The sequence below is a fragment of the Narcine bancroftii genome, chromosome 11 (assembly GCF_036971445.1).
Source record: "Narcine bancroftii isolate sNarBan1 chromosome 11, sNarBan1.hap1, whole genome shotgun sequence".
Lineage (NCBI taxonomy): Eukaryota > Metazoa > Chordata > Chondrichthyes > Torpediniformes > Narcinidae > Narcine > Narcine bancroftii.
This window is the reverse complement of record NC_091479.1, coordinates 5,116,633-5,141,132: the sequence shown is the minus strand read 5'-3', so window position 1 is coordinate 5,141,132 and position 24,500 is coordinate 5,116,633. Positions and strand designations below refer to the sequence as shown.

Below are 24,500 nucleotides of genomic sequence, written 5' to 3'. Positions count from 1 at the left end.
CCGATGATGATTGGGCAAATATGTGTCAGGACAATGTAATTAAATTGACTAATGTACGATATGGAATGGTTAATTATAATTTTTTACATCAATTATATTTGACCCCGGAAAAGCTAAAAAAAAAAAAATGGGTTTAGTAATTCGGATTCTTGTTTTAGAGGTGGCTCATGTATTGGAACTTTTCTACATGCCGTTTGGCAAGGAATTAAAGTAGTTTTGGAAAAATTTTATCATTTTATATTACCATTAGATCCAACAATTTTTTTGTTGGGAAATTTGTATTCGTAAGGGGGATGGGATTGGACAAAATTCAAATTGTTTTGGTATGTTTGGTGTTATCAGTTGCGTGTAAATGTGTTGCTAGTACTTGGAAAGATGATACTGAGATTCATATATCACGTTGGCATAATGAATTGAAAGTATGTATTGTCATGGAAAAAATTACTTATAATTCACATGATAATTATTCTTCTTTTGTTAGTAAGTGGTCTCCATATTTGAATAATATGCATTTAGATATACTTTGAAATGTTACTAACCTTTATAATATTTTATATATATATATATATATATATATAAATATATATCTTTTTTTTTGTTGCTCCCCTTAAGGGAGTTGGCTGAAGGGGTGAGAGGGTGGGGTGCGTGTTAATGTAAAAAAAAATTATTATTTCTATACTGTATGTTATGTTGTTTTAATCTTTTAAATAAAGTTTGAAAAAAAAGTGATTTCCTGTTGCTCCTGGGCTATTTAAAAAAAAAAAGACCAGTAATCTGGTCTGGACCTGACCATTGAGGATTGTCAGAGTTGTACTATATACAAGGAAAAAAATGGTTTCCTCCTGTGTTGCAGGCTTCTGTCATATTTTAGAGTTACTTTGGAGGTTGGAACAGGGATGAAGCAACTCACAGATTTCATAATATCATTTGAACAGATGCAGAGGCACCTCAGTCCAAGCTGTAAACGCAGTTAATAATCTCAAGTAAAGACTATAACAATGGTTCGTTTACTTAAGGCAGGGGTGTCAAACTCAAATTCACGCAGGGCCAAAATTAAAAACTTGGACTAAGTCGAGGGCCGAACTAAATATTTATTGAAAATTTTCAACAACATCTGCATGTTTTCTCTTCTTTCAACATGTGTAATGTTAAACTTTTTCTTATTAAAATAAATGTTTAATAATAGTTTAGGATAAACTCTTTCCAGAAGCATTAACAAATGAGAAATAAAATATTCAATAAATAATATTTCTCTATAGAGGATTTGTCAAATGTTGCTAGTGTGCTGTCGAATAGTAAAATCTGAGGGCTATTGAGAATGTGGGAGAATAACATGATTCCTGAAACAATCCAATGGGACACTGATTGTGGGCATGAACTCTAGCAGGGTTATTTGCCATGCCCTTTTTCCATTGGTACAGATATCCTTTGATTTACACACTTTTCAAGTTTTATGGCTAATGAGCTTGTATCCAGGTGCAGGACCATTTTTAACCAGGAATATATTTATCACTGTGACATGAAACTATTGGAAGATCGTTTTATCCTGAGATTAAAGTTCATAATACTTACTCAGGCCTGTGCGGGAGGGCGGGGTTTGCGGGCGATCGGGTTGGATAACGACAGTACGGGGGCATCGGCTCTCGCTGCAGGGCGGCATCTCGGCGGATCAGTGAGTCGCGGGTCGGCTTGCGGCAGGGAGGGGGAGTGGGCAACAATCCTGGCGAGGTCAGGCCCCCCCTGAGTTTCTGCCAGACCCCCCTTGACCTGCTGAGTTTCTCCCGGACCCCCCTTGACCTGCTGAGTTTCTCCCTTCTGGTGTTTTTACGACAACCACAGACTTTCGCTCATACATTGATGAGGGGGATCAAGGGCCAAACATTGTCAGATACCTCTCTGCTGGATAAAGGATACGGTTTAACCCGCTGAGTTTCTCCAGTGTTGGGTTTTCACGAGGTAGAGTCAAAGGGCCGAAGGGCCTGTTTCTGATCTGTAATGTTCTATGGACCCTGCTCTTCTTTCCATGCCGGTGTCCCAGGACCTTTCCAGGGCAGTCTCCGCTCTCAGGACCGCGCTGGGATCCCGGTCAGCGGTGGAGGAGCAGGTGAGCGCGGCTAATCCTGATCCAGCCCACGCCACTCCCGAGATTGGCGGGGGGGGTTCCACCCTACCTGCCCGACCAGCCTCACTCTCCACGTGTACTCCGGGCACCCGCCGCTGGTCCGGTGGGAAGATGCAGGGCGGCCGGCGGCCGGCGCCCTCATCGCCCAGCGGGGAGCCCCAAACTTCCCTCCGGTGTCCCGACTCCATCTGCAGCTCCAACAAACGCTGCGTCACTGGGGTTCCAGGCGCTGGGAAGCGGCCTTGGCTTCCCCTGACACCAGCCAGGCCACGCTGCGGTGGTGGGGGGGGGGGGGGTGGGCGGGGGGACACGACAGCGTGTTTATTAAACCACCTACCACTACTTTTCAAGGACCAGGATTTTTCTCTCTCTCTCTCACCCTGGGAGACAGCAGTTACTGTGCATGCGCTATACTGGCGCGGCGGCCAGCGGGCCACCTCTAATACATTTTTGATATGATCTTGCGGGCCAAATATAATTATATCGCGGGTCAAATTTGGCCCACGGGCCAGAGTTTGACATGTGTGACCTAAGGAAAAGACAACTGGTGAACAGAGATATGTTAATGAATCATGCTCTCAGGAAATTGAAACTGAAACCAGTATTGATCAAGCAAGTCATGTGATTGAAACTAGGGTGGCCAGGTGTCTGGATTTAGGCCGGTCAGTCCAGCTTTTGAGGACTCTGTCCTCTGTAGGCCATACATCCCCAAACAGGACAAATTAAAGGACAGAATCCGCAAAAAGGAAAGGGAGTCAAGGGACACAGTACTTACCTGTCAATTTGTGGCATACCAGGGTCAGAAGACCTGGCGTGGTCATGTTTCTTCTTGTGTGCATGCGCCAGTCAGCACTTGCACATGCGCGATAGATTTGAGGACCTGTGCCAGCCAGCGCATGCACAGGGGGCCCACATGCAGATGGTGGGGGGTGGGGGGGGGTAAGTTTGGGTCAGATGTTTAGCTCAGGGTACAGGTTTGTACTTGTGGTGCAAAGATATTTGGCTGTGCCTGCAAATGATCCCTTGAGTCGACGATAACGGATAACATCGAGTGGAGTGTGTTTGTGGACTGTGATCTTTGAATTCGGGTGAATAACTCAGTTTTGATTCAATTTTTTAAATTTAATTTTTTAATTAGTATTTCTCTAAGCATTTTTCTTTTTAAAATATTTTTATTGAGTTTAACATCTAAGCATACATAGAGAATTGAAAAGCACATAACAATTTATTTGTATACAAGTAAGCACATGCAAAAAAATGACATCAATAATTGCTTATATAATACCACAAAAACAATTAAAATGAAATGATCTGTATGACCATGTTAAACCTATTTGTGGAAATAAGTTGTAAAAAAAAAGAAAGAAAACTAAAACTCAAGCTAATCTACCCCCTCCCTCTAATCAAGATTACCTTGTACAAATTTAAAAAAAAAACAATAATGTGGAACCACTGGTGACCCCCAGAGAACAGGCCATGAGTCACTGGAATATTCAGAATTGTTAATTCTTCCAATAATAAAAAAAAATTTTAAAAATGGGCCCCACAATTTCATAAATTGAAACTTTCTATCTTTAATATTGTATCTAATTTTCTCAAAACTTAAATAGGACGTTATATCATGTAACCACGTGTATGAGTAGGAGATTAATCATCTTTCCATTTCAGTAAGATTGGTCGTCTGGCTATCAATGTGATAAAAGCTAAAACTTTTCCTGAGATGCTGACAAAGGTTTATCTGTATAAGAGAAACACTTATGAGAAATACAAGACTTTTATCAGTATTTGCAGATCATGTGAATTATGGTAATAGGAGAGTTAAAAATGTAACCAAGGCAAGGTGTTTGACACTACTGTTTTTAGAAGCATATCATCCAGATAATGGTAATAAAATCATTTGAAGTATTGTGTTGTGGATATAAAGGTCTGTCAAATTTTAAGACTTACTCAACTTCTTACCATAGAACCATAGAACCATTGACGGAGCGGAAACAGGCCATGTTGGCCTTTCGAGTCCGCACCGGTTCACTGATTTTGTGTGCTCTCTTCAGGCAATGATCCCGATGGGTTTGGCCCTCGAATTCCAACTTCAGTGGCTGAATTCTTTCGTCATTCCACCTTGGCAAACTCCAAGAGTCTCGTTTGCAAAATGTTTTCTGGAAGCTCAATATTGAGAATGAGCAATAAACCTTGATATATTTATATTTCTTGTTGTACCACAGATCCAATACCTACTTTTGGGTAATTGTCCTTTTTCCCGGCACTGTTAAATTAAAAATGTAGTTGAATGACAAGACAAGAAAAAACTGATGCATAAAAGTGAGTCGCGGTCTGACAATCATTAAAACAAAATGGGAAAAAGAAGGAAGGATAACTTTTGAGGAAGAATGGAGAATTATATGGAGTAATGGAGGGATCAATAATGGAAGACTGTCTTATGCAGAGTAATGAATCATTGAATAGGAAAAAGCGCTCGAGCAGATAATTGTTGATTTATGTTGAAATAGCTAGGTTTTTGCTGGATTTAAATAGGAAAAAAAGTTAGGATTTTAATTTAATAACTAAGGTTATCATGTCTGCATTTGTTGTTTTTGCAATACAGCTTAATTTTATAAAGAAATAATTTTTTTTGAAACACTTTGTGTGTGTGTGTATATAGATAACCTATGACCATGTCCTCAGGGCAGGCGCCAAGGGGGAGGGCATTCGCAGACAACCCCCCCCCCCCCCCATGAGTTATTGTTCCCCACCCCCACCCACAGCACTAGTGTCAGTAGAGGCAGCATTCAATATAAGCAGGCATGTTTGTGTGTTCTGTTGGAGGGAGGGAGAAGTGTGATGGCGGCACACAGAGGTTCATGGCAGGTAAGGCACACGCACCACTGCACCCCACTCCCACCCTCCCGCTGAGATCCTGCATGTCCTCCATTTTGGTAATTTTGAAATGGCCACCCAATGAAGAAGCAACATTTAGTATCATCAACCAGTGTCATCTGAAAAGAGAGAAATGAAGTAACTGTGTGAGATGGACACTGCTGTGGTTTTCTCCTTGACAAGGGGAAACAATGATCTGCTGTGGCCATTGTAATGGTCACTTTTGATTGACCCATATCGAGGTAAAGAAAGCATGATCATTCTTGCATTTGGATTATGACTGTGATATAGAGAATTTAGGTTAAAAAGACTTAAGTTAAAATGTGATGATTAATCATAAACAGGGAAGCCAGAACGGACAGAGAGTTTACTAGCAGTCAAGGACAGAAGGATCTGCTGAATATGTTTTTTTAAACCTATCTTTTCATGGTCATAGTGAGAGACATGCAGGAGACAAAGGATTGATAAGAAGTGTGAGAAACAGAATTTAGTGAATGTAGAGTTCACAGCGTACGTAACGAACGTGATAATTAATAATGCAGTTATACTTAGAATGTTTTTGTAATACTAACCAATTAAAACAGTATTAATAAGAAGGGGAAGGGCAAATAATAAGGGTATAAAAATCAATGCACTGTATGTATCGGGGCTTAACTGGTGAGAAACCAGTTGAGTCCAACTCTGCAGACTTGTAAATAAAGCTTGTCGTGTCATCAGTTTTAAAGAGACTCATGTGTGAGAAGTTTTATTTCTGGCAATGACCATTTTGATGGTTATTTCATCTGACCCTTGCCTGGGTCTTTGAAAGCATTGTGAAAGACACACATTTTGTTTCCCCTATGTAAGGAAGAGGGGAGTTGTAACCTTCATTGATATGAAAGAACATTTCTCTGGAAGCAACTCGATAAGAATTTGTGAGTTTTGAACAATGTGATCACGCAGTGTGTCATCTTCTTCGTAACTACTTCTAAACAACTGTTTAAAGGTTCTGACTTTAAAACACAAAAGGTACAAACAAAAACCTGATTGAATGATGTCCACTTGCCTGGATGATTCTACCTCCAACGTCTCAAGCTCCATATCACCCTGGGCAAATAAGACAACGGGGAAAATTAGGCCATTCAGCCCATCGAGCCGACTCTTCCATTGAAATCACAACTGATATATTTCTCATCTCAGCCTCATTCTCCAGCCTTCTCCCTTAAACTTTCCAGACCCTTACTAATCAAGAATCTATCAATCTCTGCTTTAAATATATCCAATGATGGCCTCCACAGCTGGCTGTGGCAACAAATTCTATTGGTTCATCATCCTCTGCTGAATAATTTTCTCCTCATCTCTGTTCTAAAGAGAAGTCCTTTTGCTCAGAGGGTTTTCCCATGGTCCTAGACTCATTCCTGGAAGCATCTCCTTGTCCACTCGATCAAGCCTTTGCAGTATTTGCTAGGTTTCAATGAGATCCCTCCTCATGGTTTTAAACTTCAGCAAGTACAAGCCAGAGCCATGAAATGCTTCTTGTACATTAGTCCTCTCATCCCTGGTATTATTCTTGTAAACCTACTCTGGTCCCTCTTCAATGCCAGTACATTCTTCCTCAGATATGGGGCCCAAATGAGGTCTGACCAATGCCTTATAAAGCCACAACATTACATCTTTGCTTTAATATTTGAACCCCTGATTGACTTTATCGTTGAGGAGTCTGATGGTGGAGGGGTAGTCACTGTTCCTGAACCTGGTCGTGCGAGTCTTGTGGTACTGAGGCCTCCTTCCTGAGAACAGAGAGTGTGCTTAATGGTGTGGCTCCTTGATGATTGCTGCTGCTTTCCGATCGCAGTGTTCCCTGTAGATATTCTCGATAATGGGGAGGGCCACGAGCTTTTGCAGGGCTTTACGCTCAGGGGTATTGGTGTCCCCAGACCAGACTGTGATGGAGCCGGTCAGCACACTTTTCCATCACACATCTGTAGACATTTGCCAGGGGTTTCTGGTATCATACCAAACCTCTGCAAACTCCTGAGGAAGTGGAGGTGCTGAAATGCTTTCTTCATGAAGCCATTTGTGTGTTGGTTCCAGGAAAGATCCTTCGAGATAGTGACTCCCAAGAACTTAAATTTGCTCACCCTCTCCACCTCTGATCCCCCAATGATCACTGGATTATAAACCTCTTGCTTTCTGTTCCTGAAGTCAACAATCAGCTCCTTTATTTTGGTCACATTGAGTGCAAGGTTGTTGTTAGTTCACCATTCAAGTTTTCAACCTCCCTCCTGTAGATTCTTTCTACAATTCACTCCAGTTGTATTGCTGGCATATTTGTAGCTGGGGTTATTGTTGAACCAAGTCACACAGTCATAGGTGTTAGCTGAATAAAGCAGGGTGCTAAGAACACAGCTCCGTGGGGATTGTGAAGGAGATGTTCTTGCCAATCTACACTGATTGTGGTCTGGAGGTGAGGAAATCCATGACCCAATGGGGTGGTTTTGAGGGGACGATAGTGTTTCATGCTGAACTGTAGTCGATAAAGAGAATCCTGATGAATGCATCTTCACTGTCCAGGTGTCCAGGGCTTTGTGTAAAGCCAGTGAGACGGCATCTGCCATAGACCTGTTGCTATTATAGATGAACTGGAATGTATCCATATCACTGCTCAGACAGGAGCTGATATGGTTCAACACCATCCTTTCAAATCACTTCATGACTGTTGATGGAAGTGCTATTGGCTGATAGTCATTAAGGCAGGTCACTGCACTCTTCTTGAGCACAGGTATGATTGATGCCTGTCTGAAACCAATGGGTACCACATCCTGCTGGAGTGAGATATTGAAGGTACCTGAGAATACATTGATATGTTGGTCAGCACAGATTTTTAATACTCGGCCTCTCCAACTGAATGCTAACTTGCATTGCTTTCCTTACTATTAACTCAACCTACAAGTTTACCTTCAGGGAATCCTGCATTAGCCCTTCCAAGACCCTTTGGATATCTGCTTTTTGAATTCTTCCCCCATTTAGAAAATAGACTAAGCCTTTATTTCTTTCACCAGAGTCCATGACCACTCAATCCCCTAAGCCAGGGGTGTCAAACTCAAATTCACAGAGGACCAAAATTAAAAACTTGGACTAAGTCGTGGGCCAAACTAAATATTTACTGAAAATTTTCAACAACATCTGCATGTTTTCTCTTCTTTCAACATATGTAATGTTAAACTTTTTCTTATTAAAATAAATGTTTAATAAATGTGGAGATGGCTGTGTTAAAAAAGACAAAGGTGGATAAATCTCCCGGACCGGACAAAATATTCCCTAGGACACTCAGGGAGGCTAGTGGACAGTTAGTGGGGCCATTAACAGAGATACTTAGGATGTCACTGGCCACGGGGGTGGTACCAAAGGATTGGAGGATGGCGCATGTGGTTCCTCTGTTTAAGAAAGGGTCCAAATGCAAACCTGGGAATTATAGGCCTGTAAGCCTGACGTCTGTGGTGGGCAAGTTGATGGAAAGTGTTCTGAGGGATGCTATTTACAAATTTTTGGACGTACAAGGATTGATAGGGAGTAATCAGCATGGTTTTGTCAGGGGTAGATCATTCTTGACAAACCTGATTGAGTTCTTCGAGGGGGTTACAAAAAAGGTTGATGAAGGGAAAGCTGTGGATGTTGTCTATTTGGACTTTAGTAAAGCTTTTGACAAAGTTCCAAACAGGAGGTTAGGAAAAAAGGTGGAGGCATTAGGTATAAATAAGGAGGTAGTGAAATGGATTCAGCAGTGGTTGGATGGAAGGTGCCAGAGAGTAGTGGTAGACAATTGTTTGTCCAATTGGAGGCCGGTGACTAGTGGAGTTCCTCAGGGTTCGGTCCTGGGTCCACTACTATTTGTTATATATATTAACGATCTGGATGTAGGGGTAGAGAATTGGATAAGCAAGTTTGCAGATGACACAAAGATTGGTGGTGTTGTGGACAGTGAGGTAGATTACCGTAGATTAAAAGGTGATTTAGGAAGGCTGGAGGTGTGGGCTGAGAAATGGCTGATGGAATTTAATACAGAGAAATGTGAGGTGCTGCATTTTGGAAAGGCAAATTTAAATAGGTCATATACATTGAATGGTAGACAATTGAGGAGTGCAGAGCAACAAAGTGATTTAGGAGTTATGGTAAATAGTACCCTCAAGGCTGATACTCAGGTAGATGGTGTGGTGAAGAAGGCATTTGGAATGTTGGCCTTCATAAATCGGAGTATTGAATTCAAGAGTAGGGAGGTTATGATGAAATTGTACAAGGCATTGGTGAGGCCAAATTTGGAGTACTGTGTACAGTTTTGGTCACCAAATTATAGGAAAGATGTAAACAAAATAGAGAGAGTGCAGAGAAGGTTCACGAGAATGTTGACAGGATTTCAGGGTCTGAGTTACAGGGAAAGGTTGTGCAGACTGGGGCTTTTTTCTCTGGAGCGTAGAAGATTGAGAGGGGGACTTGATCGAGGTGTTTAAGATTTTAAAAGGGACAGACAGTAAATGTGGATAGGCTTTTTCAATTAAGAAAGGGGGAGATTCAAACTTGAGGACATGGTTTAAGATTGAAGGGGGAAAATTATAAGGGGAACATGAGGGGAAATTTCTTTACGCAGAGGGTTGTGGGGATGTGGAATGAGCTTCCGGCAGACGTGGTCGAGGCGGGATCATTGGTGACATTTAAGGAAAGACTGGATCGTTACATGGATAGGAGGGGACTAGAGGGGTATGGACCGGGTGCTGGTCAGTGGGACTAGGAGGGTGGGGATTTGTTACGGCATGGACTAGTAGGGCCGAACTGGCCTGTTCTGTGCTGTAAGTGGTTATATGGTTATACAGTGACAAATAGTTTTGGTTAAACTCTTTCCAGAAGAAGCATTAACAAATAAGAAATAAAATATTCAATCAATAATATTTCTCTATAGCCTTTAAGCTCCTTTTAAATGTATTTTTTTTTACAAGCCAACAAGTCAAAAAAATAACAACTTGCTTCAATGAAAATCCAATCTTTCAACTATGAACAGTCCAAAGTTAACCAAAGAAAATATCAATCCAAGCTTTTCTTGCTCCACTGTGATTTACTCTGATGCACCTGGGTCTAAACCAGATACTTGGCATCTCTTTTCGATACAAGTTCATCAAACTCTGGGGTCAGAGTTTGCCTCCCACCTGTCTTGAAAGGTCCTGTTTTCTGTCTTTCGTTTGGCCATTTTTCATAAGGGGTTTATTACATGTGAGTTAGGCGACAGGTCGCAGATGGTAATGAAAGTAAAGAGAGGAGGTGGGGGCGATTAGTGGGCTGACGGGCCCGCGCCAATGCATTTGCAAAGCATTCTGGGATTTGTAGTATTAGCTGTGCATGCGCTATACTGGCGCGGCGGCCAGCGGGCCAGCTCTAATATATATTTGATATGATCTTGCGGGCTAAATATAATTATATCACGGGCCAAATTTGGCCCACGGTCCTGAGTTTGATATGTGTGCCCTAAGCTATATTCCACCTGCTACTTTGTCTGTTCGCCCAAACCCGTCTGCAGAATTCCTGCTTCCTCAATACTACTTGCCCCTCCACCTATCTTTGCATCGCAGGGTCGGTGCCAGAATGTATGTTGGGGGGGCATTAGCAAGTTAGAGGGGGAAAGGACTGACCTGTTGATGGGGGGAGGGTGGTGGTGGGTGGAGTGCTGGCAGGACACTACCTATTGATGGTGGGGGGGGGGTGGAGTGCTGGCAGGAGACTACACGTTGTTGAGGCCATCCCTCTGATGTGGGACAGGAGGGCGCTCTTCTTTTTGCGTCAAGCGTCACTAGACGCTACTGACGCTTAATACACGCCAGTGATGTGGCAGCGAGTGGGTGAAAAGTTGCTAGCAGGCATCAACCTAGACGCTACTGATGTGGGAGGGAGTGGGGCAGGTCTGACAGGCAGGGGTGCCCATGACCTCGTTTGGGGGTGCAATGCCTGTGGATGCCCCCCTTGGTGCCGACTCTTTTGTATCATCTAGCAACTTGGACACAAAGCCATCAATTCTGTCATCAAAATAATTAACAAATCATGTGAAAGGTATCGGACCCAACACTGATCACTTCAGGACACCACTAGTCACTGGCAACTAGCCAGTAAAGGTCTACTTCATTCCCACTTCTGCCAATCTATCCATATTAGTACCTTATCTGTAATATTTAGGGATCCTATCTTATTTAGCAGCCTCGAGAAGCACATTGTCAAAGGCTTCTGAAAATTCTAGCATGCAATATCTCCTGAATCTCCTTTTTTCTATTCTGCTTATAATGATTCTGCTTGCAGCCATTCACCTGGCCTCTGTTCACCCTTGCATCTCCCATCCTCTCAGCTCCTCCACTTTCTGCCCTGCTGCTCAGTTTCCAGTCCCTCTGCTGCTCGAGTTGAAACCCTCCCAGTGGCACAAGTGAATCTCCCTGTGAGGATATTGGTCCTTCTCCAGTCTAGGTGTAACTTGTCCCTTTTGTAAAATCCCACCTTCCCTGGAAGAGTCCAATTAACTAAATATCTGAAACCCTCATAGAGAACCACCTTCTTCAAAGTCTAATGTGGCACTAATGTTGGCCTCTGCATACTTATGAATCATCTAACCTTTCAAAACATTAATAAACATCACAATAAGGGGCCTGCATCAATTCCTGTGGTTACGTCTCCCATCTGAAAAAAATAACCCGACACTACCATTCTTTTCCTCCTGGCACAATATCCAGGAGAGACAGGGGATATGAGAAAGGCAACAAAATTTGAAGGTGGATCAGAAGGAGAAAAAGAAGGGAACAGAAGAGATAAGGATTCCTTGAAATTGGAATAGTCAACATTCCTGTCATTGGTAAATAGACTACTCAAGATCGATGTGATTTTGTCTTCAATATGTTGCCCTTGATCCCATGTGGATCAAAGTGTAAGGCACTATCTATGTACATGGATACTATCTATGTACATAGAGCCTTTTGGCTCCTGATGTCTGGACCTAACAGGCCAAATTAAACACTTGTTGTTTGTGCAGGATGACTAGACCTCCATTCCTTGCACACGAGCTAGAAGCTTCTTAAATGTTATTTTTGCTACCCTGACAGTCCATTCTTGTCACCTTTGTTCTGGAAATTAAAATTCCCCACATATCTCCCCTGAAGTCTCCCCACCCCACCTTTAAATATATATCCAGGGTAGGGGAGGTCAGCAGAAGTAGCGGTGAGGATATTGGCAGTAGCGGTGGTGAGAGGAAAGGTTGTCAGTAGCAATGAACGAGGTGGAGGTGAACAGCGTCAGCAGGCGAAGCGTAGTTGAGTGGTCTGCGTGAGAAGAGTGACGCGGAGTTCAAGGCCAGTGGAGCAGTCGTCGTCGCAGAGAGAAGTCTGGGCCAGAGGACCCGTCTAATTCTGTTGTAGAGTACAATAGTTATAAAATATTAGAAGTAGTTTTGCTGATGGTGTATCACTATTTTCAATGATCTGGAGCTTTGCTCAAATGTCACGAGGGAGTCGGGGAGGAATTTTCCCAAGTTTTCCCCTGTATTTGGCCCCAGGTTTTTCTTTGATTTTTTGCCTCCCCCAGGAACCACTTGCATAAATAGGCAGAGAGTGATATTGTTATGAAATAGAGAAAGTGGGATAGAGAGAGCAGGGTAGAGAGAGGGAGAATGGAGCCCAGGGCAGTGGAATGCGCCTCTTGTCTGATGTGGATTGTTAGGGAAGTTAATAGTTTCCCTGTTGATTACAGATGATGCTCTTGACAAGCCATGTTGAGGCTTTGGAGCAGATAATGGATAAACTCCAGAGCAATCGGGAGGCAGAAGATGTGATATGTAGGAGTTACAGGGAGACTTTTACGCCTAGGAAACAGGTGGTTGGGTTACAGTTAGTCGAGGGACCAGGCAGGTACAGCAGGACCACCCAGTGGGCGACCCCATGAAAAACAAGTATGCTGCTTTGAATACTGTTGAGAGGAATGACTTAACGGACACAAGCCATGGAAAACAGGTCTCTGGCACGGAGTCTGGTGGTGTGCCTGAGAAGGGGGACAAAGAGGTGAGCTGCAGTGACAGGGGATTCTATAGTTAGGAAGTTAGAGGTTTTGTGGAAGAGATCATGAATCCCGGATGGTATATTGTCTCCCTGGTGCCAGGGTATGGGATATCTCAGATCGGTGATCAGCCAGATGTCGTGATCAATGTAGGGACCAATACACAGGTAGAAAGGGTGAGGAGGTCCTGAAAGGAGAATTCAGCAAGTTAGGTGCTAGGCTGAAAAGGACCTCCAGGGTAGTGATCTCAACATTACTTCCCGAGTCACATGCTGGAGAGATTAGTAATAGGAGGATAAGACAGCTTAACACGTGGCTGGAGGGAGGGCTTCACTGGGCTGTGTTCCAGGGAGGGTGGAATCTGTACTGACAGGACGAATTGTATCTGAACTGGAAGGGGATTAATATCCTTGCAGGAAGGTTTGTTAGTCTTGTCCTGATGGGTTTAAACTTGATTTGCAGGGGGAGGGATTCAGTATGTTCGAGCAGTTGGTGGGAAGGGGGAGGATAAGGGTCATACGAGGACTGCATGTCCACAGAGATCATATGGGTGGAGTTGAGGAACGGGAAAGGTGTGACCACGTTGATGGGGTTGTGTTATAGACCATCCAATAGTTGGAGAGAATTGGAGGAGCAAATCCGTAGAGCGATAACGGACCGATGTAGGAAGCAGAACGTTGTGATAGTGATTTTAGCTTCCCAGATCTTAACTGGGACTCCCATACTGTAAAATGGATGGATGGCTTAGAGTTTGTGAGATGTGTTCAAGAAATTTTCTAATTCAATACGTGGAGATACCAATGAGAAATCATGCAATACTTAATCTCCTATTAGGAAGCAAGGCAGGTCAGGTGACAAATGGAAACATTTTGGGTCCAGTAACTATAATGACATTAGCTTCATTTATATAAAAGGATAAGTCTGGCCCTCATGTTGAGATTTTAAATTGGAGGAAGGCAAATTTTGTGGAAATGAGAAAGGATTTAGGAGTGGATTGGGATATGTGGTTTCATAGCAAAGGTGTGTTGTTTGGGTTCGTGTGGGTCCCACAGGTTAAGAACCAGACCAAAGTTGACCAAAGAGCACACGTTTATTTCGGGAATGCAAGCGGAACAACAAAGTCAATATGCTCGGCGAACCTCTACACACATACACACACAATACGCAAGGAGTAAATATACACTTCGGATAGCGAGGGAGAAACCGACAGAAGACTGGGGAAAATTACATGAACATACACATTCAACAGTTAGGATCAAGGTGAAACCACGTGCCCCTTGACCGGTACAGACACGGCTCATGCTATCTGGCCTCGCAACTCACCCCAACCCAGTGTGAAAGGTGCTATTTACATGCCACGAGGAGTCCAAAGAGGCAAAACAAAGGGACACATGGTTCTTTATAGTTCTGCAGGCAGTACTGGGGGCCAATTACTCGGGGCAGGCTGGGCCCCTTTGGCTATTGTGGTCAATGGCTTGAAGCCAAGTGCATGGACTCAGCAGGGGTTAGCTGAGGTGATTCACCTGGGTCAATTAGGTGAAGGTCAGGCTGAGTCTGGGCAGGCTGTCTGAACTGCAGCACCTGATGATTTAGGTGGGCTAATCACAAGGGTCACCTTGATGGCTTGGGGAATGTCTTTGACCTTGATTGGCAATAGTGTGTCCTCCGAACAGGAGCTCATCAGTGCCACCAGGTGGTGGATGCTGCCACTCCATTACAGGGTGTGTCAGGAAAGTGCTCCTGTAAGATTTAAGGCAACATTATGAGTCCAGAGGACCCCAAAACCCAGCAGCAATAGGTATGCACCACGACAAAGGGTTACTTCAACAAAAGTTATTTTTAATTATCTTTGAATATGAAAAAAGAATCAAACTTAAACTTATCTCTATTGACTCATTTAACCTACTTAACCTCCCGCTAATTCTAAGTGCATATGTGTGTAATGTGTATGTAAGTTCAGCAAAGTTCTTTGGTTCATAGTCCAATCTCACTGATTGCAGGCAATGCTTATACCGTGCCTAGAAGTTAACATTAATAAAGTTCACTAGGCTTTGGTGCTTAACAGGTAATGGTTATCACTCAGAAAGGTTCTTGTTGGTTTTCAGAGAGAGTATTTTCCTTGTTCCAGGACATCCACAACTGATTCCTTTTTAATCAGCCACTCCAGTGTCTTGGTGACAAAACTTGCCGCCTTCAGGGTTTTCCAGATGATAACCTCTTTTTTTCAGGTCACCACAGAATTTCCCCAATGTTAGCTATTAATTCTACTTTATTAATTATTCTAGCAAAATGGAACAGCTCTTAACTTGTGCTGTTTGCAGTTGTTGGTTTGCTCTCTTCATTCTTGGGTTCCTAAAGTGTGAGTCATTGTCGCACACTGGTGATACGGTTACTTTTCCAGCTGCCGGATGGTACAAACGGAAGTGATCTGCTTCATTCGTAGCACCGCAGAAAACAAACCAGTGAGTCTGTGAGAATTCTGTGCTTCCCCAACGAGCTGCTGCAGTATCGGGTGGGAAATATTCATGAGCTCCTCCAGGATAAATCTTTGATGCCATATTTGTTTTCTCACTCTGAAAGCAGTTCATATTCGCTTTTGTTTTCACAGATGTCCATCTAAAATCTTGCGGACTCTAACCAGTTCTGTGGTGGGTCAGGCAGTCCATCTATATGATCACATGACTCTTGACATGGATGCAGTCCTGTCAGACTTTGTTCGGTCCACGGGGGCAGAACCTGGTCTGGCAAGAGATCTGCTGGAAGGTGAGTTATAGACTGTTAACTAACTGTCTTATCCTCAGTTTAATGTTTTGGTGCTCATTTTTGTTTTGCTTTGCCATATTGTATGTTTTATCCAGTGATGTAGCATTTCTTAACTGTGTGAAATTGGAATGTGACCTCCTGATTGGCAGTTGGAATATTTGTTTATTTTGCCACCGAACTAATGTGTTGTCGCTAGGGGAGGGGGGTGGGATGGTTCTGACACTGAGCAATGGACACGACCATATTGGGGGGGGGGGGGGCAGAGCACCTCGCTTGGGGGGGGGGAAATGCCCGCGGATGCCCCCCTTGGCAACAAGGGTGATGCATTTGGGAAGGGCAAACCAAGGTAGTACATACACAGAAAAATGATAGGGCATTGAGGAATGCGGAGCAACAAAGAGATCTGGTAATACAGATACATTGTTCCCTGAAGGTGGCATCACAGGGGGACAGAGTTGAAAAGAAATCTTGTGGTACCTTTGCTTTATAAATCAAAATTTTAAGTACAGAAGTTGAGATGTTATGTTGAAGTTGTTTAAGACATTGGTGAGGCCAAATTTGGAATATTGTGTGCTGTTCTGGTCACCTAACTACAGGAAAGATATCAATAAGATTGAAAGAGGACAGAGAAGATTTATTAGGACCTTGTTGGGTTTTCAGGAGTTGAGTTACAGGGAAAGATTAAATAGGTTAGGAATTTATTCCTTGGAGTGAAGAAGAACGAGGTGAGATTTGATCGAGATTTACACAGTATGAGAGGTACAGACAGAGGCTTTTTCCACTTAGACTGGGGGGAGATAAATACCATAGTTTTAAGCTGAAAAGGGAAAGGTTTAGGGGAACATTAGGGGAAAGTTCTTCACTCAGAGAGTGGTGGGAGAATGGAATGGGTTGTCATCTGATGTGGTGAATGCGGACTTGATCTTGAGTTTTAAGAATAGATTGGATAGATACATGGATGGGAGAGGTCTGGAGGGTGAGAGAGAGAGAGCAGGTCAGTAGGACTAGATGGATAATGGTCAGCACAGACTAGAAGGGCTGAATGGCAAATAATGAACAAGAATTGCAGTGAGTTATGTGAGTAAAGAACAATAACAAGATGGAAGAAATTATACTACACTGCACAGTTATAAAGAGATACAGTTAGCTCTTCCAAATACACACATCAATTATTTATGGTAAGGTAGCGGGGATGGCACTTGTCGTCCCTCTGATCGACATTTTATTTGCAAGAACACTGAGTTTAAAAATGTCTTAGACAGTACTTACCCTTCTCAAAAATTGCTCCCCATCACCCTTTGCCATTTCCACCATCTTCAATGATAACCCGCCTGCACTCATCTTCCACACTTCCAGGAACCATTCTATCCGTGTGTGACTGTACCTATAAACTCTTATATCAAGCGAAGGCTTCTCAACCACTCATGCTTGCTCTGATATTGAGCAGAATCATGCCTCATCTGACAGTGACCTCACCTGTACATTCCCATTCAATTCACCTTTCAGCCATTACACTCTGCTCTTTTACTTTTCATATTTGTCTGTGCTTTAAAAATATTCAGACTCTTTCTCCACCAAAGACTTAAAACCCAAAGATAAAAAGATTCCATTTCTTGTGTCTTAAATAAGTAGACCCCTTCTTCAAACATTGACATGGGAGGAGACATTCTCTCTCCATCCATTTTGCCAGATCCATTTAAATTGTCATGTTTCTCTGAACTTCAGCCGGCAAGCCTGCCCACGTTTTATTGATAAGATAATCTGTCTGTTACAGCTATTAGTCTAGTAAGCTGCCTCTGAACTGTTTCCAATGCATTTGCATCCTTCCTTAAATTAGAACAGTGATGTACACAATATTTCAAATGTGATCTCACCAATGCCCTAATGAACTGCAGCACAACATTCCTCCGATTTCCTGAGCAATAAAAAAGAAGTGTGAACTATGCCAATTCCTTGAAACCATTTGCAAATAGGGTGGAGGGTCAAGGCTACAGCATTTTCTGTGGACCGGTTTGGATGGAAAGCTAACTGGAACAGGCCCAATGCCACAGGAAGGTGGGATTCTGACCGAAGTTCGGGCGCCTGCCTACATTTTGCTCAGACCTTGATAAAGGGGTTCAAGCCCAAAACATTTGTTGTGCATCTTTATCCTTGCTCTATAAAGTACATTGTCGACCTACTGAGTTTCTCCAGCCTCGTGTTTTTACTTCAATTACAGTGTCTGCAGACTTCTGTGTTTGCTCATGACGGTCGAGGTCAGTGCCACTGGGCGATAGTCATTTAATCCAGTCTCTTGGGCACCATGATGATGGTGGCTAGGAATCCTCAGAGATAGAGCACTGCTGCTGTGAGGTGCTAACGATGTCCTGGAGGAATTGTGTCAGCTGTATTACCTCCAGGAAAGTATGAATTTCCTTAAATAAAAAGACAATAACTGGTAGGGCCATCAACAAGGCTAGAAACAGTTTCTAATGAGAGTTCTTTGCCCTTGTACTCCATCTCCTTTGTAATAAAGTTCTGCTGTCGTGTAGATTTTTATTTACAGAACAGCCAATTTCTGTTAACTGAGCAAAGATTCTGAACTTGTTTAAAGTAGCTTGTAATCATGATTTAATCTGTAGAAGTTTAAGAATCACAACTAGAAATTGGCTGAAAGAATTTCCCAGCAACCTGGTGAGCCTGACATCAGTAGAAGGAAAGAATTTTGATTATGTTGAGACAATAAAGACTCATGTATAATTTTATATTTGTAGGTAAGAACTGGGATCTGAGTGCAGCACTGAATGATTTTGAACAACTTAGGCAAGTTCACACTCATGTGTTCAATGAAGGAAACTTCTGCAAACAACAAGAAAAAGAACAATCCAATCAGGTGAACACATGTGAACAGAGACAGGATGAGATTACTCAAGGTAATAGTCTTCCCCTACGTTCCTGCAAGCATCTTCAAATGTTTTTAAGATATTTCATTGTTCACTTAGCATCTCTACAATTAGAAATAGAAAATATGAGAAGTTCGTGGATCTTATTGCATCAGGCAACAACTCAAAACTTGTCTCATTCAGTTTTTCATTGATTACTGTGTAGTTTACATTGTGGTAGATTGCTAAGCCACAGTTCTTCATGCGGAAGCTGAGTAAAACGTGAGCATGACTTGAAGCAATGTAAACCTGACCTATATAATGAAAGAAGATTCTATAAGCAGTGAGAGCAAAATACGACGAGGTAAAAGTTTGTCAGAGATGTTGTTTGGAAATCAGGAAATACTGTTTAATGTTAAAATAGAAAATATTGGAGATACAGTAAAATCCTTTGGTATCTGGCACCTATGGGGAGTGGTAGATGCCGTATGAATGAACTTGCTGGATGCTTGAGATTGCTTTTTGCACAATTGGTGACATGACTGATAGGGGGGTTGCCCATTTTAAACTTTTGTATTTTTTACCTGTTTATTTTCCGTGGTTTTTTTGTTGCCAGTTGCTTGAATCCAGGTAATAGGGATTTTACTGTACTTAGTAAGTCAAGCTGGATTTATGAAAGGAGAAATTTATATTTTCAGGACGACGACTACTATCTGATCTAATTTATCCAATTTATATCATATTAGACTGAATATGGTGGAAGCCCAACAGCTGAAGGAGACTTGACTCACCAGAATGGGTTTATTTCTCATCAGCCAAGTGTAAAATTTCAGATAACTTTAATGATCTTGAGTTTGTAAAAGAGATCTAGTTGTTAATTGTGATGACCACAAAGTTACTGGATTGCTGTGATTTGGGGGGTGGGGGGTGGGGGGGAGGAAACCTGCCCTCATTGAGAGACTCCTGCATGTTTTCTCCTCATCAATGCCATCTGCAATTAGAGGAACAATAAATGATGCCTTTGCCAGGGATGCCCAGGACCCAAAATATGAATGAATTCCTTTTCTCAGAAACCATGAGACTTATTCCTGAACACACAATGGGTGTTTACACTGAAATAAATTGCTTGGATTTGTATCTGCAAGTCATAAACCCTGAGGCTGATGCAAAATATATTTTTCTCGTGTCTTCAATTGACCGAGCAATGTAAATATCTTAGATAATTGAATTTTTCAGAAGAGTTCATTGTTTCACCCAAAACTCTGAAATCACTCCTTTCAGAACTCATGTAGTATGTCTTAATGATTACTATACTCGAAATTAATGAAAATCTTAAATTTATTTTCAAGCACAATTGTCCAGCAAAATGCACTTTTCACGTGGTCAAAATTTCAATCTAAAATGCCTACATGTGCAGTATGCAAAAGGTTGCAACTGTTGAATTCTAAAACAAAACTAGAAGATGCTCGAAACACATTGCAACTCAGGCAGCATCTGTGAAGAACAAAACAAATAGTGATTTGACAAAATATTCTCCAATTTTAAAACTCATCCTGGGAGCACCATCAATTCTTGTTCTCTGTATGGATTTACTCAAACCGACTGTGGGAAGCAAGGGATGAGATTGCTGAGACACATGCCATGACCTTTGCATCGTCATAGGGACAGAAGTATGAAGGATTGGAGGGTTGCAAATACTGTTCCCTTGTTCATGAAGGGGAGTAGAGATAACCCAGGAAATTATAGACCAGTGAGTCTTCAGTGGTGGGCAAGCTGTTGGAGAAGATCCTGAGATACAGGATGTACATCCATTCATAGAGGCATGATATGATCAGGGATAGTTGGCATGGCTTTGTCACGACCAAATCATGTCACACAAGCCTGATTAAATTTGTGGAGGATGTAACAAAAAATGATAAAGATTTTAGAGCGGTGGATGTAGTGTATATGGATTTCAGAAAGGCACTTCATAAGGTTCCCCGTGCAAGGTTCATTCAGAAAGTAAGGGGGCATGGAATCCAAGGAGGTCTCACTTTGTGGATACAGAATTGGCTTGTATGGAGAAGGGAGAGAGTGGTTGTAAATCGTTTATATTCTGCAGGAGTTCAGTGACCAGTGGTGTCCTGCAGGGATCTGTTCTGGAATGCCTCTTCTTTGTGATTTTTATAAATAATCTGGATAAGGAAGTGAAAGGGTGGGTTGGTAGATTGTGGATGACACAAAAGTGGCTTGTCTGGAAGGTTGCCAGAAGTCACAAAAAAGGACATTGATAGAATGTCGAGCTGGACTGAGAAGTGTTGAGGAGACGCCATGCAGCAACCTTTCCGGAACCGTTAGTTTTATTCTTATTTTATAGTTATATAGCATTAAAGAATGTTTTATTTTTTACAAAAATGCATGAGGTATGGTTACCCGATGCAACCTCCAGTATTTAATATTATTCAGAAACTCTTCAACTTAGCTCTGGGAAGATCTGCGGGTCAAGCTATGCTGTGGGCTGCTGTGGGGACTAGGTCTTAGGCCTTGGGATGGTGGAGAAGACGGACATGGTGTGCGAGCTGGAGGAAGCTCAGTAAGCAAGCAGGGGATCATGCTAGGCTGAGAATGAACCCTGCCACCCGGCTCTCCTGTCCATCCTCCTCGCCAATGTCTGGACTACATTCAACTCAGGGACTGCTGTGTTTTGGTCTTTGCTGAAATGTGGCTTGGGACAGAGTCCCGGATGCCGCCATTTAGCTGGATGGACTCACTTTATTTAGGGCTAGCAGAGATACTGCTCTGCGTTGCAGTAGCTTGTGTGTTTACATCAACACAGAACGGTGTAAGGATAGTGTACTGGTCTCCAGTCAGTGCTCAGCACTGGTGGAATTTGTGACTGTCAGATGTAGACCATTTTATCTACCGTGGGAATTTACCACAGTCCTCATAGTTGGCGTGCACGTCCCCTCCAGCGCTAACACTAAGGAGGCGATCTGGGAACTGAATGGGACTATAAGCGAATGCAGACTGCACATCCTGATGGACTGTTTATTATTGCTGGGGATTTCAACCAGGCAAACCTCAAGTCAGTGCTACCTAAACTTCATCAGTATGTGGACTTTGCTACGAGAGGGGTGAACACGTTGGATCTTGTGTTTATGAATATTTCTGACGTGTATTGGGTGGAGCTTCGCCCCCTCCTCGGTTATTCAGACCACATCTCTGTGATGCTCACCCCAGCATATAGACTGCTTGTCAGATGCTCTAGATCAGTTCTGAAGCAGATTAAAACCTGGCTAGTAGGAGCCATTCATGCACTTCAGGACTGCTTGGAGCACACTATTGGAACATGTTCAAGGAACCAGCAACCTGGAGGAGTATATGGCATCAGTGACCAGCTACATCAGTAAGTGTACTGATGACATCACTATGCCCAAGACCATCATTACCTGCTCCAACCAGAAGCCATGGATGACTGCAGAGGTGCGTGTGTTGCTGAGGAGCCAAGACTCTGCCTTCAGAGCAGGCGGCAAGGTAGCCCAAGCTATTGCGGGAGCCAATCTGTCTAAGGCCATCAGGGAGGCAAAGCGTGCACATGCCCAGCAAATTCATAGTCACTTCTTGGACACCAAGAGCAGGCGATGCATGTGGAAGGGCATTCAAAATATCACTAACTGCAAGACTACACCATCTGCCTGTGTTGGTGATGCCTTCCTCCTCGATGCACTGAGCAACTTTGACACACATTTTGAGGCAAAAAATGATCTGATGGCAATGAAGACCCATTCACCTTCAAATGATCTGGTGCTGTGTCTTACAAAGGCCATTGTGAGGAGAGTGTTAGGCAAGATCAACCCACAGAAAGCTGCTGGTCTGGATAAAATTCTCGGCAGAGTGCTCAGGGGATGTGTGGCTCAACTGGCAGATATGCACACTGACATCTTTAACATCTCCCTGAGCAGCACCATGGTTTCATCATGCTTCCAAGCCGGCACCGTCGTCCTCGTGCCGAAAATGGTCATCAGTGTCCTGCCTCAATGACCACTCTCTCTGTCGCACCCACATGTACCGTCATGAAGTGCTTTGAGAGTTTAGTCATGGGGCCCATCAAGATCCTGCTGCCCTGCCCCCCTCACTGGAGCCCCTGCAGTATAGATTCAACCGCTCTGTGGACGATGCCATCACCACCACCCTCTCTCTCGCCCTCACCCCTTTGGAAAATAAGGACACGTATTTCGAATGGAGTTTATTGACTTCAGTTCAGCATTTAACACAATCGTACCTCAGTACCTGAGAGAAGTTGAGTCTGCTGGGCCGAAACACCTTCCTCTGCAATTGAATTCTTGACCCTGATGGGGAGACCTCAGGCAAGTCTGGATCGGAAACAGCACCTCCATGACTATCACACTGAACACAGGGGCCCATCAGGGCCGTGTTCTTAGTCCATTGCTGTTTACTCAGCAGACTCATGACTGTGCAGTAAAACAGCTTGAACCACATCATCGTTCACTGACAATATGACCGTGGAGGGCCTTAGCAGCAAGAACAATAAGTCAGCGTACAAAGATGAGGTGTAGTTGCTAACAGACTGATGCAGAGCCAACAACCTGCATCTGAATGTTAATAAAACAAAAGACAGAGTTGTCAACTTCAGGAGGGCCTGGGGGATCACTCTCCACTGACCTTTGATGGCTCCACCATTGAGATTGTCAAGAGTACCAAATTTCTTGGTGTGCACTTGGCTGAGAATCTCACCTGATCTCTCAACGCCAGCTCCATAGCCACTTCCTCCAAAGCCTGAGGAACGTTCATCTCCCACCCTCCATCCTCCCTATATCATACAGAGGATGTATTGAGAGCATTCTGAGCAACTGCTTCACCGCCTGGTTTGGAAACTTTACTACCTTAGTCCGTAAGACCCTGCAGAGGATAGTGGAGTCAGTGGAGAAAATCACTGGGGCCTCTCTTCCTATCATGGTGGACATCTACAAGAATGATGCATGCAGAAGGTAAATAACATTGTGAAGGACTTCACACACCCCTTGTAAATTTTTCTCCCGTCTGCCGTCTGGAAGGAGGTATCGTAACATTCAGGACCACATGTCTAGATTGTGCAACAGTTTAGCCCTAGCCATCAGGCTTCTCAATTCCTAGAATATATGTGTGCTAGTATCTCATGTTTTGTTTTCATAGTTTTTATTGCATTATGAACCATAGAATGATATAGCACAGAAAACAGCCCATTCAGCCCCTCTAGTCTATGCTCACCACCATCTCCCTAGTCCACTGACCTGCTCCCATTTCAACCCCTCCAGGCCTTTCCCATCCACGTATCTATCTAATTTATTCTTAAAACATAGGATCGAGCCCGCATTCACCATATCAAATGGCAGGTCATCCAAAACTCCCAGCACTCTCTGAGTGAAGAACTTCCCACTAAACCTTTCCCCCTCATCTTAAAACTATGACCTCTTGTATTTATCTCCCCCAATCTAAGTGGAAATCGTTTATTCGCATCCACTCTGTCTCTACCTCTCATAATCTTGTAAACCTCGGTCAAATCTCCTCTCATTCATCTTCGCTTTAAGGAATAAAATCTTAACCTGTTTAATCTTTCTCTGTATCTCAACTTCTGAAGACTCAGCAACATCCTAATAAATCTTTTTTTCACGATTTCAATTTTATTTATATCCTTCCTGTAGTTTGGCATCCAGAACTGCACACAATATTCCAAATTTGGCCTCACCAATGTCTTAAACAACTTCAACATAACATCCCAACTCTTGTACTTAATACTTTGATTTATAAAGGCTAAGATATCAAAAGTTTTCTTGACAACCCTGTCATAA

At 43.0% G+C, this 24,500-nt stretch overlaps 1 protein-coding gene across 5 annotated transcripts in view; it reads left to right on the top strand.

Moving 5' to 3' along the window:
- The window catches only part of LOC138745374 (OTU domain-containing protein 7A-like), a 76,311-nt gene that overhangs the window by 24,706 nt on the left and 27,105 nt on the right, over positions 1-24,500 (top strand). For 2 of the 5 annotated variants that reach the window (XM_069902349.1, XM_069902344.1), the window contains exons 1-3: positions 15,661-15,811; positions 18,030-18,066; positions 18,565-18,723. In XM_069902349.1, the coding sequence (XP_069758450.1) occupies positions 15,743-15,811; positions 18,030-18,066; positions 18,565-18,723 (265 nt within the window). In that variant the 5' untranslated portion in view covers positions 15,661-15,742. Of the gene's footprint in view, positions 1-15,656; positions 15,812-18,029; positions 18,067-18,564; positions 18,724-24,500 lie in introns of those variants that run through there. The other 3 variants (XM_069902347.1, XM_069902345.1, XM_069902348.1) reach the window with 2 other exon arrangements.